The sequence below is a fragment of the Hibiscus syriacus genome, unplaced genomic scaffold (genome assembly GCF_006381635.1).
Source record: "Hibiscus syriacus cultivar Baekdansim isolate YM2019G1 unplaced genomic scaffold, ASM638163v2 tig00110402_pilon, whole genome shotgun sequence".
NCBI lineage: Eukaryota > Viridiplantae > Streptophyta > Magnoliopsida > Malvales > Malvaceae > Hibiscus > Hibiscus syriacus.
In genome coordinates this window covers 1,091,623-1,106,502 of record NW_024062722.1, presented here as the reverse complement: position 1 = coordinate 1,106,502, position 14,880 = coordinate 1,091,623, and the positions used below count along the sequence as shown (strand labels likewise).

The 14,880-nt window shown below is 36.9% G+C and overlaps 1 protein-coding gene and 2 pseudogenes across 1 annotated transcript; 1 reads left to right on the top strand and 2 right to left on the bottom strand.

The window, feature by feature from the left end:
• Window positions 1-402: 402 nt before the first annotated feature.
• Window positions 403-2,828, bottom strand: LOC120123671 (ABC transporter G family member STR2-like). The gene is made up of 3 exons (XM_039142511.1): window positions 2,324-2,828; window positions 1,504-2,246; window positions 403-1,407 (listed from the first exon to the last, which is right to left on the bottom strand). Exons 1-3 carry the CDS (start codon window positions 2,804-2,806, stop codon window positions 426-428), a joined length of 2,208 nt encoding a protein of 735 aa, XP_038998442.1. The 5' UTR covers window positions 2,807-2,828; the 3' UTR covers window positions 403-425.
• Window positions 2,829-6,980: 4,152 nt separating this feature from the next.
• Window positions 6,981-10,316, top strand: LOC120123672 (annotated as a pseudogene).
• A 1,069-nt stretch (window positions 10,317-11,385) lies between these two features.
• On the bottom strand, window positions 11,386-14,750 carry LOC120123675 (annotated as a pseudogene).
• Between the last annotated feature and the right edge of the window lie 130 nt (window positions 14,751-14,880).

The following is a 14,880-nucleotide window of genomic DNA, read 5'->3' as shown; positions in this document are numbered from 1 at the left end:
TTTGGGTTGAAAAAATTTGACCCGATCTTACAGAAGCTCAATCTTTAATTAGGCCCTTGTTTTTCCTATTGAAAACATATCTAATGGAGGTAATCCCAAAGTGTATGCTGACATTTTGTTGAACAAATCATTCTATATTTAATCAACAAAAAACAAAACCACATCTTGTTTGTCTTATTACTTCTGATTTTGGCTTTTATTATCAGCGAGGTCTTTTCAATGTTTACGAAGAATAGATGGCATATTCCAAGCATTAGACATGGTCTCTTGATGATACATACTGCAAAAAACGCTTTGCACTTTTTTTTCCTTTTGATTGGTGTATGGTCCAAATGTTTTTGACAGGGAAACAACAGCATAAATGATACAAAACTTTAGGCATTTTTACCGTCGTCATCATCATCATCCTTCTCCTCTTGATTTTCCTATGTTCTCTTGTTCTTTGATCCGAAACGGATGACTATATAGAAACACAGCCTATAAAACACAGCCCAACCTAACATTATGAGAACATTTTCCCACTTCTTGAATTCTTCGGTACTGATTTTGAGTGAACTCAAGATCCCGAATCCTGTCACGGGTCTCATGGCTGGATCGTACCCGAAAACATTCGGGGTTTGATACTCGTTCATCAAGATGCCTTCATATGGATATGTCATGGTGGAGATCTTGTTCATCCATTTCCAGTACAACGGAATGTCGTGGCTGTTCATGAAGTAGCCGCAGAACAAGAAGAAGAGAGCGGTGAAAGCGATCACCATCGCGTACCCTAAGATATAATTTGGCACCACCGAGCTCACAAACATCACAAACGAGTTGGTGGAAAGAAGGGAGACGTAAAGGACGACAAAGAAATAGTAGAATGGTCCCCTAAGCTCCAAGGCTTTCCAAACAATACAAGCATAGACACCGGCTTGCAGTGCAAGGAAAGGAAGGTAAGTGATGAGGCCAGCTATGGTGTAAGCAGAGGCTCTATAGGCATTATGGGAAGTTTCTCGAACAAAAATGAAGCGCTCTTGGATGAAAGCTGGGACGGCATCGTTGGAAGAAAAGAAGAAGAGGCAGACGGTGAAGATAACGAAGCTAAGGCGATTGGTGATGCCTTGCATGCTGACTTTGGGATTCATGAACATCGTAGCCATCATAATGCCCATGACGGTTAGTACGACAAGTCTTGAAAGAAAAAGCTCGGGCGTACGCCTAATGTTCTTGAAGTTACGTCGCATGAGAATCCAAATCTCGGGGAAGAAGGAATTTGAGAATTTGGGACTCAAGGGATGAACTAAGGTCTTTGGAGCAACATCAGGAGTTAGGTAATCGTTTTCATTCACGGTATAGTCGCTGCTGTGAGGCGTTGGCGTTCCTGGAAGAATATCGCTCGAGTATGTGTAATATCCAGGGGATGAACTGCATAATTCCATGGAAGAATTTCAGTCTTATATATCTAAAATTTAAAACTTTTCCTCTGAAATTTGAAATTGCTTAAAAATACAATTGTTTTACCTCATTGGGTTCGGAGCTTTTTTATCGGTACGTTGCCTTGTTGGGGTGAAGATGAGTTGCTGCACCACTCCAATGTGGTTAGTACTCCATGACCTTGATGTATTATTGTAAGGGCTTCTCAAACTATGATCATCCAAATCGGTTGTCGAATCTTCTCTTGCTTGCAACGCAAGGCGCCAGTTATCTTTCGCTTGGTAACCTCTCCCTTCATTCTGATGCCGGCGGCCAAGGTTAGCTGGGGGTGGTGTTGGGGCAGCGGTTGAAACAGAGATTTGTTCTTCTGTCAGTTGCGGTGGTTTTCGTCCAGTTCTCGTGAATTCAGCAACCACCTCGACTCCGAATTCAGATTGATCATATTCTTGAATCACATCAATAAGGAACTCTATTGGACTTTCACCCTTGGGAACCTTTCTCCCCATCCGACTAAGATGCAGAGTGACATCTTGTGGTGATCCTTGATACATGAGCTGGCCACGAGCAAGAACAATCATATGATCTAGGAGCAGCTGGATTCTAGATGAAGGCTGATGAATCGTAAGGATCACTGTACTACCGGATCTTGCAATGTCCCGAACCTTCTCGATGACACTGTAAGCACTAGTGGAGTCTAGACCTGAAGTTGGCTCATCTAGGAAGAGCAAGGATGGTCCATGAATTATGTCAACACCGATTGAAACCCTGCGGCGCTCTCCACCCGAGACTCCTCTAGTCCCAGCATCACCTATATAAGTGTTCCAGGAGGACTGCAAGAATCGAAACAGTTAACAAAAAAAGGACTTAGAACCATGGTTGAAAGTTGAAACTGCAAAAGGGAACTTACTGTCAGTCCAAGCTGATCAATCAACTTCTCGACACGCTGTCTCTTCTCGCTCCTCGAGATCGGCCCGAGCCGGAAATCGGCGGCAAACATCAGCGTCTCATAAACAGTAAGCATCGGAAACAACCTATCGTCTTGCATTATATAAGCTGAAGTCCTTTTAATCAAACTCGGACTCATTGCCATTCCATCCAAGGACACCCTACCCTTAAGGCTTCCACTAGCAATACGACCGGCCAAAGCATCCAGCAAAGTGGATTTGCCCGCACCACTCGGCCCCATGACCGCGGTGATGAAGCCTTTGGGTGCATAGCCAGTAATCTTGTTCAACAGGTCCACCTCTTGGCTCAACCACTTCCCTTCTACCTCCTTCTTCTTTGTCACGGTATAGGTAAGATCAACATACTGAAGCCCTTCAGTGAAATTCACAGGCTTGTTCCCTATATCAATCACTGTGTCTCGAGCATAACCATTTCTATGAGCCATTGATATACACCAGTGGGGAACCAATTTGGGGTTGATGAGGTGATGTGGTGAATTAAAAGGAGGGAAGATGAGTGAGAAAATGAGGGGTTTACAGCTAGTGGGGAAGAAGAAGAATAAGGAGATAGTTCCAATGCTGCTGTCTTCAATGAAAAATCCAATTCTGGTAATCTTGATCGAAATAAGAAAAGGGTTTTCTTCTTGTATTCTTCATCCTCAATTTGTCTGTCATTCCATATCTTTGGATGCATGCAATATTCAGCAAATCAGCAAATCAGCCTGTATACTTGAACTCTTTTGAGTAATGTGCATGTAGGAAATGTATAAACAAGTGATGGGTATTTGTTTTGATATCTATGTATATTCTTATAATTTAATAAATCTACCTTTGTTTATTGGGACCATAACCTTGTTTCCTAAATAATATTTTTGTCAAAATCAATGTGAAAATGATTGGTTGAATTTTTTTTTAAAATGATTTGGATTTCAAAAGGCAGTTGAATACCCACGAACAAAGGTCTAACGTCCTCCATTTTATGGGTTGTACCTAGGGATGGCATACGAAAATATTTAGTGATTTCGTATACCACTCGTTTTAATTAGGGTGGGAATAGATATAAATTTAGTGGGCAGTTAATGTGTGGATGTAAAGTCATATCCGTTGTAGGTAGTGGGTAGGTGATGAGTTTGAGATCTTACTCGTATTTTGTATTCGCCCCCCTTAATTACGTACCATATAAAATTTGGATCATTATGAATTTAAGTATAATTTTAGAGACTATCCTATAAATCTTAAAAAAATTATAGGACGTGACTTATAATTTAATCAAATGTTAAGGTATAAACTCAATGAATCATTGGTTTATTTTATTATGCTTCTTAATGGATGTTTTTGTTTTGTTTATTACTTGTGTAATTTGAGATTAGTGTCACGCAGGTATATATGAGTACAAAATGGGTGGTGGGTATCGAGTTGGGTAGTGGGTGTAAGGATAGATTTGAGAATATACTCGCATGGACGATTGTGAATCTAAAATTTTATCCATCGTAAATGATGGATAGGTGGTGGATACAAAAATATTCAATGGATATAGAGATGAAAAGGATATTCGCACATGTCCCGCTCGTTTGTCATCCCTAATCAGAGTCTTCTTGAACAATTTCAGAACCCTGAGAGAAAACTAAAAAATAAGCCTAGAACAAGTATATTATTACTTTAAACAATTAATTTACATATCGTAGAAAAAAAATTAACTTTTTCGAACATTAGTTTCATTGTTTTATTAAGAAAACACCTTAAATACAACTAAGAGAATAAAAAATCGAACGTGGATATAAATTATGATATGGAGATTATTTTGAATAATAAATTATAAAATAAAGAATAATGTATTATGTTATCGTTAGATTCAAATTGCAGAAGACTAAGAGTTAAAGAATATTTTGGTAAAATAAAATAAGACTTGTAAAAAAAAGAAAAATATGATTAGATTTAATTCAAAATTAAATGAACTAACAAGAGAGATGGAGAAAATAATTTTTTGAAATTGAAAAAAATAATTAAAGGCCTTAATTATAAATGTAAAAATTGAGATAAAAAAATTAGGAGCCTCAATTATAAAGGTATAATTGAGACTGAAAAAACTTAGGGACCTCAATTATAAAGGTAGAAAGAGAGATTGAAAAAACTTAAGGGTCTCAATTATAAAGTTAAAAAAGTGAGATTAAAAAATTAGGGGTCTCAATTATAAAGGTAGAAATTGAGATTGAAAAAACTTAGGGGCCTTAATTGTAAAGATAGAAAGTGAGATTGAGAAATCATAAGGGCCTCAATTATAAAGTTAAAAAATGGGATTAAAAAATTAGGGGCCTCAATTATAAAGGTAAAAAAGGAAGAAAGTGAGATTAAAAAAATTAAGGGCCTCAATTATAAAGTTAAAAAGTGGGATTAAAAAAATAGGAGCCTCAATTATAAATGTGAAAAAAAAGGATTGTAAAATTAGAGACTCCAATTATAAAGATAAAAAGTGAGATTGAATAAAGTTAGAACATTAATTATAAAGGTAAAAAATAAAATTTAAAAATTAGGAGCCTAATTATAAAAATGAAAAAAATGGGGTCCTAATTACAAAGATAAAAAATGAGATTGCTCAATGCTCGGGGCTCTGTCCCTAATCTTACGTTCGTAAATGTATATGTGCCAATATGGCCCATATTGTAAAGGCCTTCTTTTCGCTTGTAATGGCCCAAGACCCGATTAACCCACTCGGGTGAATCCAACAATGTAATATTAAAGGGACCAAACATTGCTATTAATTATAGAGGGATTAAAGATATCTATGATCTTATTTTGGATGGTTTAATCTTTTATATTTAACTTTAAAATATAATATTTTTTAGGGTAAACTACATGTTTAGTACCTAAAATATCATTTTTGTTCCGTTTTAGTACCTAAATTTTTAATTTTTTTTAAAAATAATTCCTAAAGTTTACTTTTTGTTTCATTTTAGTACCTGTCGTTAAAAATTTAGGTACTAAAATGAAACAAATAGTTAACAATGAGGTACTAAAATGAAACAAAAAGTAAAAGATGGGTACTAAAATGAAACAAAAAGTAAACGATGGGTACTAAAATGAAACAAAAAGTAAACGTCAGGTATGATTTTGAAAAAACTGAAAGTTTAGGTACTAAAATGGAATAAAGTGATACTTTAAGTACTAAACATGTAGTTTTCCCTAATTCAGTTAACTAATATATCAAATAAATTTCTTGGGCAGATTCAATGGTAATGAGTGTTTTTCTTATTAGAGGTCCTGAGTTTGAGCATTTATATCCGTAATGTGTACGTTGTTTATTCAGTTATAAAATGATCACTCGACTATTCATTATGTTCCGGACTAATTATTTTATGTTAAAAAATTGATGATTGCCTAAGCTAGACGTTAACATGATGACCGAGATATGATAGTCATTTGAGATTATGGAAACTGATTTTATTATATTATAGTTAGCAAGTTAACATTCAACTTATATCACCATCAATTTTTTAACGGAAAAAAACAAGTTTGAAATATAAGGAATAAGTGGATGATCATTTTGTAACTTTTAATAGTCGATCGATTCAACAAAGCAACACTCTACAGTCAGAGGATCATTTTATAACTTTTAATAATTAAGAGACTTCATAAAATAATATCATATAGTCGGAGACTATTTGTGGACTTCACTCTTAAAAATATATATATTGGAAAAATTCATTAATATGAATTAGTTCAACTCATATTTAGGGCTGTTCATTCAGTTAAAACCGAACCGAATTAATCATAACCGAATTAACCGATTTTTTTTCTTTAACCGTTAATCAAACCGAATTTTTTTTCGAAAATATTAACCGAACCGAATAAATTTCGGTTAATTCGATTAATTTTCGAATTAACTGAAATTATTTTAAAATTTTCTAATTTATATAAAAATTAAATGTTTTTTTAAAAAGTTTATAATAAATTTAAATAATATATAATTATAAAATAAAAATTTCAGATAATTTTTTAATTAATTAATATTGATTTAGGTTTAAAAGTTATTGAATCTTAAATTATTAATTGAGTTTTAAATGGTTTGGGCTTAGCTCATATGTTATATATAATATATTTAATATTTTTAATTAAAAAAACAATTTACAATTAATTTAAATAATATATAATTATAAAATAAAAATTTTATATAATTTTTTTAATTAATTAATATTGATTTAGGTTTAAAAGTTATTATATCTTAAATTATTAATTTGGTTTTAAATTGTTTGGACTGAACCATATGTTATATATAATATATTTAAAATTTAAAATTTAATTTCAGTTAATTCGTGTTAATTAACCGTTAACCGAATTCTAAAAATTTTCTTAACCATTAACCGACCGAATTAATTCGATAATCAAACCAAATTAATTCAATTCGATCGATTAATTAAATTAGTTCGATTATTTAAACATCCCTACTCATATTTCTTGCTGCCCACGAACGATCCCAAGTCTCCACGCCAAGACGCCAACTTTCGAACGTTGACATTTTCCTGACCCATTCCTTATGTTACCCTTCAGGACACGAAATGATACGAGGACAAAAAAGTCATTCCATCACAAAAACCCTTCATGTTAAATAAAGCCTACCAATCATATTGGCTAAAACCCTAGCACAGCACCAGTCTTCTAAGGCATTTTCATTTCCCTCCTCTCATGGCTGCGTCCGTTCTCCGCCGTGCTTTACAGCGCCGTGACCTTCACTGCGCTTGCAGATCCGTAAGTTTCTCTCTTCTTTTTTGTCTTCCGTCAAAAATTAATTTTTTTGATTGATGTATTTTGTTTTTCTACTTTTTGTTTACTTATTTTACAACTTGATTCCTCTATTCATCAATGAGAGAGCGTTGTAGTGTCTTAGCCAACATTTTATGTTTGAAGGTCAGTTTTTACGGGTCGTATTCTTTAGATCAAATGATCAGATCGTTGATAAGAGAGAGCATTTTGGACTCTTTTAGTTGTTGGATTTAACTGTTCAGATTAAGTTGGATTGCTTCATCTTTGATTTGTTCAGAGCTGCCGAATTATAATTTTAGACTAGAATGTTTTAATACTTATGAGCGTTTCTGGATTATCTTTATTAATCAAATTTGGGATGGTATTCTTCCTATTCTTTATGATGAGATATTACTCTCTGTGTGTGTGTGTGGACTTTGCTGTAATTGGCTTTTGAAGCTTGCTTGTGTTTAATTCTTGTTATAGTTGACTGGAAATGCGAAGACATCATTGGCTAGCTCTCCTCTGGTCAGATGGGCATCCTTGGCTAGACCCTTTAGGTATTCTTATTGTTTCTTATATATAAATTCATTTCAGTGGTTTTATTATTTGCTAAGATATTGTTATTTCTGCATTACAGCTCAAGACCTGTTGGAAACGATGTTATCGGTATTGACTTAGGTACCAATTCATGTGTATCGGTGATGGATGGAAAGGTAGATTATATTACTTTTGTTAAAGTATATCTGCATTTGTGTTTTGGGGAAAATGGAACTATGTTACTCAGATTATTATCTTGCAGAACGCTAGAGTGGTTGAGAATTCTGAAGGAGCTAGAACCACGCCGTCTGTGGTTGCCTTCAACCAGCAGGGGAGCTAATTGTTGGAACTCCAGCCAAACGTCAGGCTGTAACCAACCCCACCAACACATTGTTTGGAACCAAACGTCTGATTGGTAGACGTTTTGATGATGCTCAAACGCAGAAGGAAATGAAGATGGTGCCTTACAAGATTGTTAGAGCCCCCAATGGGGATGCTTGGCTTGAAGCCAACGGAAAAACTTATTCCCCAAGCCAGATGGTGCATTTGTTCTAACAAAAATGAAGGAAACAGCCGAAGCATACCTTGGTAAAACGGTGACTAAAGCTGTCATCACTGTTCCTGCTTATTTTAATGACGCACAAAGGCAGGCCACCAAGGATGCTGGGCGGATTGCTGGGTTAGATGTTGAAAGGATTATCAACGAACCAACTGCTGCTGCACTTCCTACGGGATGAATAACAAAGAGGGTATCATTGCAGTATTTGACCTTGGAGGCGGAACTTTTGATGTTTCTATATTAGAAATTTCTAATGGTGTTTTCGAGGTATGCTTGTATTCCTTTACATGATTTGTTCATTGCTTTGCTAAATTGATTCACTTATAGAGCATTTTTATCAGGTAAAAGCAACAAATGGGGACACTTTCTTGGGTGGAGAGGACTTTGACAATGCACTATTAGAGTATTTGGTGACTGAGTTTAAGAGGACTGATAACATTGATCTCTCAAAGGACAGGCTTGCCCTACAGAGGCTAAGGGAGGCAGCTGAAAAGGCTAAGATTGAACTTTCATCTACATCCCAAACAGAAATCAACCTTCCATTCATAACTGCTGATGCTTCAGGAGCAAAACATTTAAATATAACACTAACTAACCAGATCCAAGTTTGAGGGTCTAGTCAGCAGCCTGATTGAGAGAACTAGAATTCCATGTAAGAGTTGTTTGAAGGATGCTGGAATATCCATCAATGAAGTGAATGAAGTATTGCTTGTTGGGGGAATGACACGTGTCCCCAAGGTGCAAGAAATTGTTTCTGAAATTTTTGGCAAGTCTCCCAGCAAAGGGGTTAATCCTGATGAGGCAGTTGCAATGGGAGCTGCTATTCAAGGTGGTATCCTTCGAGGTGATGTTAAGAGCTGCTTCTGTTGGATGTAACTCCTCTGTCACTTGGAATAGAAACTTGGAATTTTCACTAGGCTGATCAACAGAAATACAACCATCCTACGAAAAAATCACAGGTTAGTAATATGATACATTTTGTGTTGCATCAGATATATTAAAATCCGGATAGTGCAAGAATTTCACCGTTAGTATCTAAATTTCTTCCAATAGATATTGTGAGAGCAGCTTAATATATTTTCTAGCCTGCAACAGATATTTACATAATGTTTTAACAATGCACACCTGTTTGCTCAAACGAATCTTACCATTTTTGTGTAAGTATCATTGCCGTTTCAATCGACAACTTAGTTTTTTTGCTTGCTGGTATTATTGCTGTTTTCTCAAACGAAATCTTACCATTTTTGTGTATGTAAATATTATTGATGTTTCAATCGACAACTTAGTGATTTTGCTTGCTGGGATATAGTAGTTTAATTTGTTAAGCATTCTCGCGATTTACATCTTAAGAGGTGTCGAGATATCTTTTCGACAAAAAAATAACACTAGCTTTTGTGGTTTCAGGTTTTCTCTACTGCAGCAGACAACCAGACTCAGGTTGGAATCAAGTTCTTCAAGGTGAACGTCACATGGCAGCCGACAATAAGATTTTGGGGGAGTTTGATCTTGTTGGTATTCCGCCAGCACCAAGAGGCTTGCCACAAATTGAAGTTACATTTGACATAGATGCCAACGGGATTGTAACTGTTTCAGCCAAGGATAAGGCAACAACAAAAGAACAGCAAATCACGATCCATCATCTGGTGGTCTTTCAGAGGATGAGATCGATAAGATGGTGAAGGAGGCTGAATTGCATGCTCAGAAAGACGAGGAGAGAAGAGCTTTGATCGATTTGAAAATAGTGCTGACACGAGCATATACAGTATTGAGAAGAGCTTGAATGAGTACAGAGACAAGATTCCAAATGAGATTGCATCAGAGATAGAGTCTGCTGTGGCAGATTGAGGAAGGCAATGGCAGGGGACAATGTAGATGAAATCAAGGCTAAAATGGATGCTGCCAATAAGGCTGTTTCAAAGATCGGAGAGCACATGAGTAAGGATTCTGGTTCGGGTGGTGATGGTTCCTCTGGAGGTCGTCAGCTGATGACAGACACCAGAAGCAGAACATCAGGAGGCCAAGAAATAGAAGGCGAATATGAACTCATGATAGCTGACATGTTTTTCATCCAATTATTAATTTGATCAATGATTCAACCTTGATGAATTATAGATGTTAAAAAAAAACTCAAGCAACAGGATTGGGATGCAATCCTTGGATTTTGCTCATTTCTGCAGGATTGTGGATGCAATCCTTGGACATTTTCGATTTATTCGATAAACGTGCAGTTTGCCAAGGCTTTCATCTTATGTTTGTATGTCATGTTTTTCCCTAACATTCTCGAGTGAAAAAAGCTTGTATGAGCAGAACCAGGTTGAGGGTGACATGAAAGTGTATATTCCTTCAGCACTAAAGGCTCTGCTAGATGCTCAGCGGCTTTCTTGATGATAGAATTTGATTGGTGTTTTAACTGATTATTATTGATCATTTAAGTAGAGAAGAGAAGATTAAATATTCAATTTTTCCTTTTTTTCGACCACAAAAGTTAATATAGGATGCAATTAGGCCTGAAAATGAGACGAGGCATATTGTAAATTACTCGATTTTGATTCGGTCAAAGTTTAATTAAGCTTGAATCAATGGACTCAACTAGAGTTTGAATTCGACTCGAGCTATTAACGAGTTAAAGTTAACTATTTTATATTTGGCTTGAAAAACTTGTAACTCAAAACACGTGACATTAAATTTTTAAATTAATTTATTAATAATATTATAATAATATATATATATATATATATGTTGTTTTTCCTTTAAAAGATGCAATACGTGGTTTTCATGTGCTTAAGGATCAAGTTCAAGAAGTTTAAGCTTGAGTTTGAGAACCAAGCTCGAGTTTGAGCTTCGATCGAGTTAACTCTGATAATGTTTTGAGTTCAAGTTTTTTTGAGCTCGAGCCGAACTATAATTTTTTATTTGGAGTTCGAATGAAGTTTAATAATTTTAAACTCGTGAACTTTTAAATCAAGTCAAACTTAGTTTTGAAGTTTGAAGTTGAATCAAATTCAACAATACTCGTACTTGATTCAGCTCGTTTTACTGCCCTAGATGTAAGTTATGATCCTTGCTCCAGACCGGAATAAGAAAAATGTGTACATTTCATCATTATTGATCATTGTATAACTTCCAGTTTTATACAATGATCTGAAACAATTGCAATATAATACCAACGGAAAACATCATCTAATCTGAAACAATTTGCACTGAAAGATGCAATACAAATTCCTTAGGATTTGACAGCATCATTAAGTTTCAATCAACACTGAGTGCACCAAATCTCCTAATGTTAGAACATGTTCACCAAGGGGCAATATCCTTTCCCCTTCTTGGTCCACAATGCTAAGGTGGATACAAGGATTTGCTAAAATGCTTGTTTCTGTCGATCCGTATGAACTAGTATGCACACGATCGAATGCAATTAATTGCTTCTCCGGAGTTCCCTCGAAAATTTTCGGTGCTCTGGAGAACAACATGACGACATGGCTTCCGTCCATGTCTCCTACATTAGCTACCGAAATATGCACATAGAATCCTAATGAATCACATGATGTCACCTCATCGACGCGTATATAATCGAGTTCTCGTGTCTGGTGCAATATTCGTAGCTGAAGTGCCTGTCAAGGACCTGGATAAGCTTACTTTTCTTGGAGCAGACAAGAGTTTGTAGGTGAAATTCGTATAGCTTAAACCTTGGCCGAAGCCATATACTCTATTTCCGGTGTAAACCGGTAGGTTCTCCCCGGAAAATCACGAAGAGATCAGCACGCATATGCATATCTTTCATTTCAAACTTTGTAAACGATTCGGGATGCCAAGTCATCGGAAGCCTTCCACCTGTTTCCAAATCCAAACATCCATTAAAACTAAGCAAGATGGAGGTGCAGTTTCGAGTGCTACAGAGAAAAATATGTCAGTTGGAGCGCCACAATTAGATTAATTAGTTCCATTCATCAAGAGATAGCTAGCTCGTGTCCGACAATTATTCTCTCAAACCTGGATTTTCAACTTCCAAATGCCGTAAATATTGAACTTTAAATTCCATGCAGTGTTTAGATGACAGATAACGAGTGATAGTTCTTGTGGCTACTAACCTGGGTTAAAGTCACCAAAGACGACATCTGCAAGTGCCTTTCCTCCGGCTTCCCAGGGTATCCAACCCAGATAATACTCGCAACATTCGGGTTTCCTTCCGCAAACGATACATCAAGGGGTCCACCACCGGTGAGAACAAGAATCATGGGTCTTCCGCTTGCTGCAGCAACAGAAGACACCAGGGCCATCTGTTTACCAGGCAGGAGGAGACTAACGCGATCATGATCTTCAGTTTCTTGGGACAAATCCAGCCCAGCAACTACAATCACAAAGTCAGCTTCCTTGGCAGTAAGAATTGCTTCATTAAATCCAGCATCAGACTCACACGGCACATCAGAGCGCCGGAAGCAAAGGATGCCTTCTTTACATAGCCTTGCAGTCCATCAAAAAAGCTCTTTGGTTCACATGGAACACCTGCCATATGAAGAACAATCATTTATACACATTAAATATGACTTGACACAGATATAAGGAGACATGGTAAGTCCCAAGCGAGATAATCTCCGGTAGCTTGCCATTTTACAATGCTTCTATAGCACATAATCATAACTCCATCAAACAGTCCAAAAATTAAAAAGACTACGGAAGAAGATATAAACCTCGAAGAATAACATTATTTCATAATCCATACCTGTGTAGCCACCACCCATATTGCTTATGTTGTTAGCCATTGGACCGATAACAGCTAAGGAAGAAACAACATTTCTATTCAGAGGAAGGAATTTTGGTCGTTCTTCAGCAGAACGATTCCCTGCCTTGCTGCTTCAAGTGCCAGCATCTTGTGCTCTGTGGTACAAACGTCTTGAGGTCCCAACTCCCCAAACTGCCCCTTTCTGGGTCTCCATCAAACAGCCCAAGACGGAGTTGAACCGAGAAAGATTCAGAAGGGCTCTATCAATGTCTTTTCGTTGCAACTTCCTTCCTCAATTGTATTCCGAGTATGTCGAACGAGATATGTTCCACAGTTAATCCATTCATACAGACAACCAACTTAATCTTAATCCTAATCCTTAAAATTAACATTCCAATGGCAGATCTAGCCAAAATTCATAGCTGTTAAAGATATGATTTGAGAAACCTGCTTTAAGAACAAGGGCAACAGCATCTCGGGTTTTCTTGTGTGATTTTGGTATTCCTGAATTGTGGCAACAGCATCACAGTCTGAGGTGATGTATCTGAATTATGACACAAAATCCCGAAAACGTTTAACGAGTACTAGCCAAATAAGGTTGAATTTCAAAATTTCATTTGTCGTTGTCGATGTATAAGCAACTACTAATTTGTTTACCCTTTGAAGCCTCATTCATTTCGAGCTTTTGTAAAAGATCTCCACGCACACAAGCTGGCACCCCATCGACCACATTGTAGGAACACATCAAGCAGCTCGCCTTACCTTGCTGTATACAGCTATGAAACGGCGGCTCATATGAATCCTCCATATCTTGTTTAGTAACCTTCAACACAGGTAAAGTAGGCATTTATCACCAAACTGCCTAATTGACTTCAATACATATAAGTTGAGCTAAATTTCATATTCACAGAGATAAGTTGAGCTAAATTTATTTGAAATGGCACAAAACAAAGTTACTAATAAAAAGACAATGTAAAAGGGAAGACTTTACCATGGCATTGAAGCTGTATCTGCTGAAATTCATAAGCCTATTATCACCACCATCGTCATCATTAAATCCTCCTCCAAGTGCCCTCTTTCTCCCAAACCCATCTCTGATTGCTACACCTCTCAAGGACCCACCCTGGAATCATTCATAAATTCAACAGCATAAGCAGAAACAACCATGGGATCCTCCCCAGGGTCTCCTGCCCTCTTCCCCGTCTGGGTCCCTGAAAATGTTAAATTGGGTGCCCAAAAGTCAAACCAGCTTGTCCAACATTATACATGGCTTTGGCCTCAACACCTATGGCCAACCCCATCTTGAACCAAAGGGTTCTATTGAAAGAAGCAGCTGTGAGAAGAACCTGAGGGAAACTTGTGGCCTCTTTAACACGGCCATCGAAGGTAACTCCAGGGACATTACTGGCGATCCCATGAAGAGACTCCGACCACCATTGGTAAGGGGGAATTCCAAGCCTTGGGATCCCAGAAGCATTGTTGGACAATTGATCAATGGACCTTTTCTTCAAGGGTGAGAAGAGAAACGAGGGATTGAGCTCTGTCTGTGATGGACAGGGAAGTGTTGCACAAGGGGTAGGTTAAAGTTGGGAGCTTGGCATGGGAACTGTGGGTTTGGGTTTGATGATGGGATTGAAACCATTAAAGCTAAAAGTTGTAAGAAGAAGAAGAAGAAGAAGAAGAAGAAGAAGAAGAAAAGGAGGGATCTTTGTTGAAGATACATGGTTGACTGTCTGGGTTTCTTTTGTTTACATACACTAACAAGATACCATTGCCGAAGCAAGCTAAGAATGGTTGGTAGGTGTAGGCAAGAGCAACATCTGGATTTGGAGGAATATTGAATTGGAATGTGGATGGTGAAGTTATTTGATTATGCATATATATCATGTTGTTTCTTTTTTACACTAGGAAAACTAAATTTGGGTGCATCGTGAATTCTACAAGTTCCTGCTCTTGTCATTTAC

What these genes read in the sequence shown, in the direction of transcription:
- LOC120123671 (XM_039142511.1), bottom strand. Translation starts at nt 2,806, where the DNA reads ATGGCTCATAGAAATGGTTATGCTCGAGACACAGTGATTGATATAGGG. An exon ending in TTGATCAGCTTGGACTGACA is followed by an intron (nt 2,247 to 2,323) that starts GTAAGTTCCCTT and finishes CGATTCTTGCAG; the next exon opens with TCCTCCTGGAACACTTATAT. An exon ending in AAAGCTCCGAACCCAATGAG is followed by an intron (nt 1,408 to 1,503) that starts GTAAAACAATTG and finishes GGAATTATGCAG; the next exon opens with TTCATCCCCTGGATATTACA.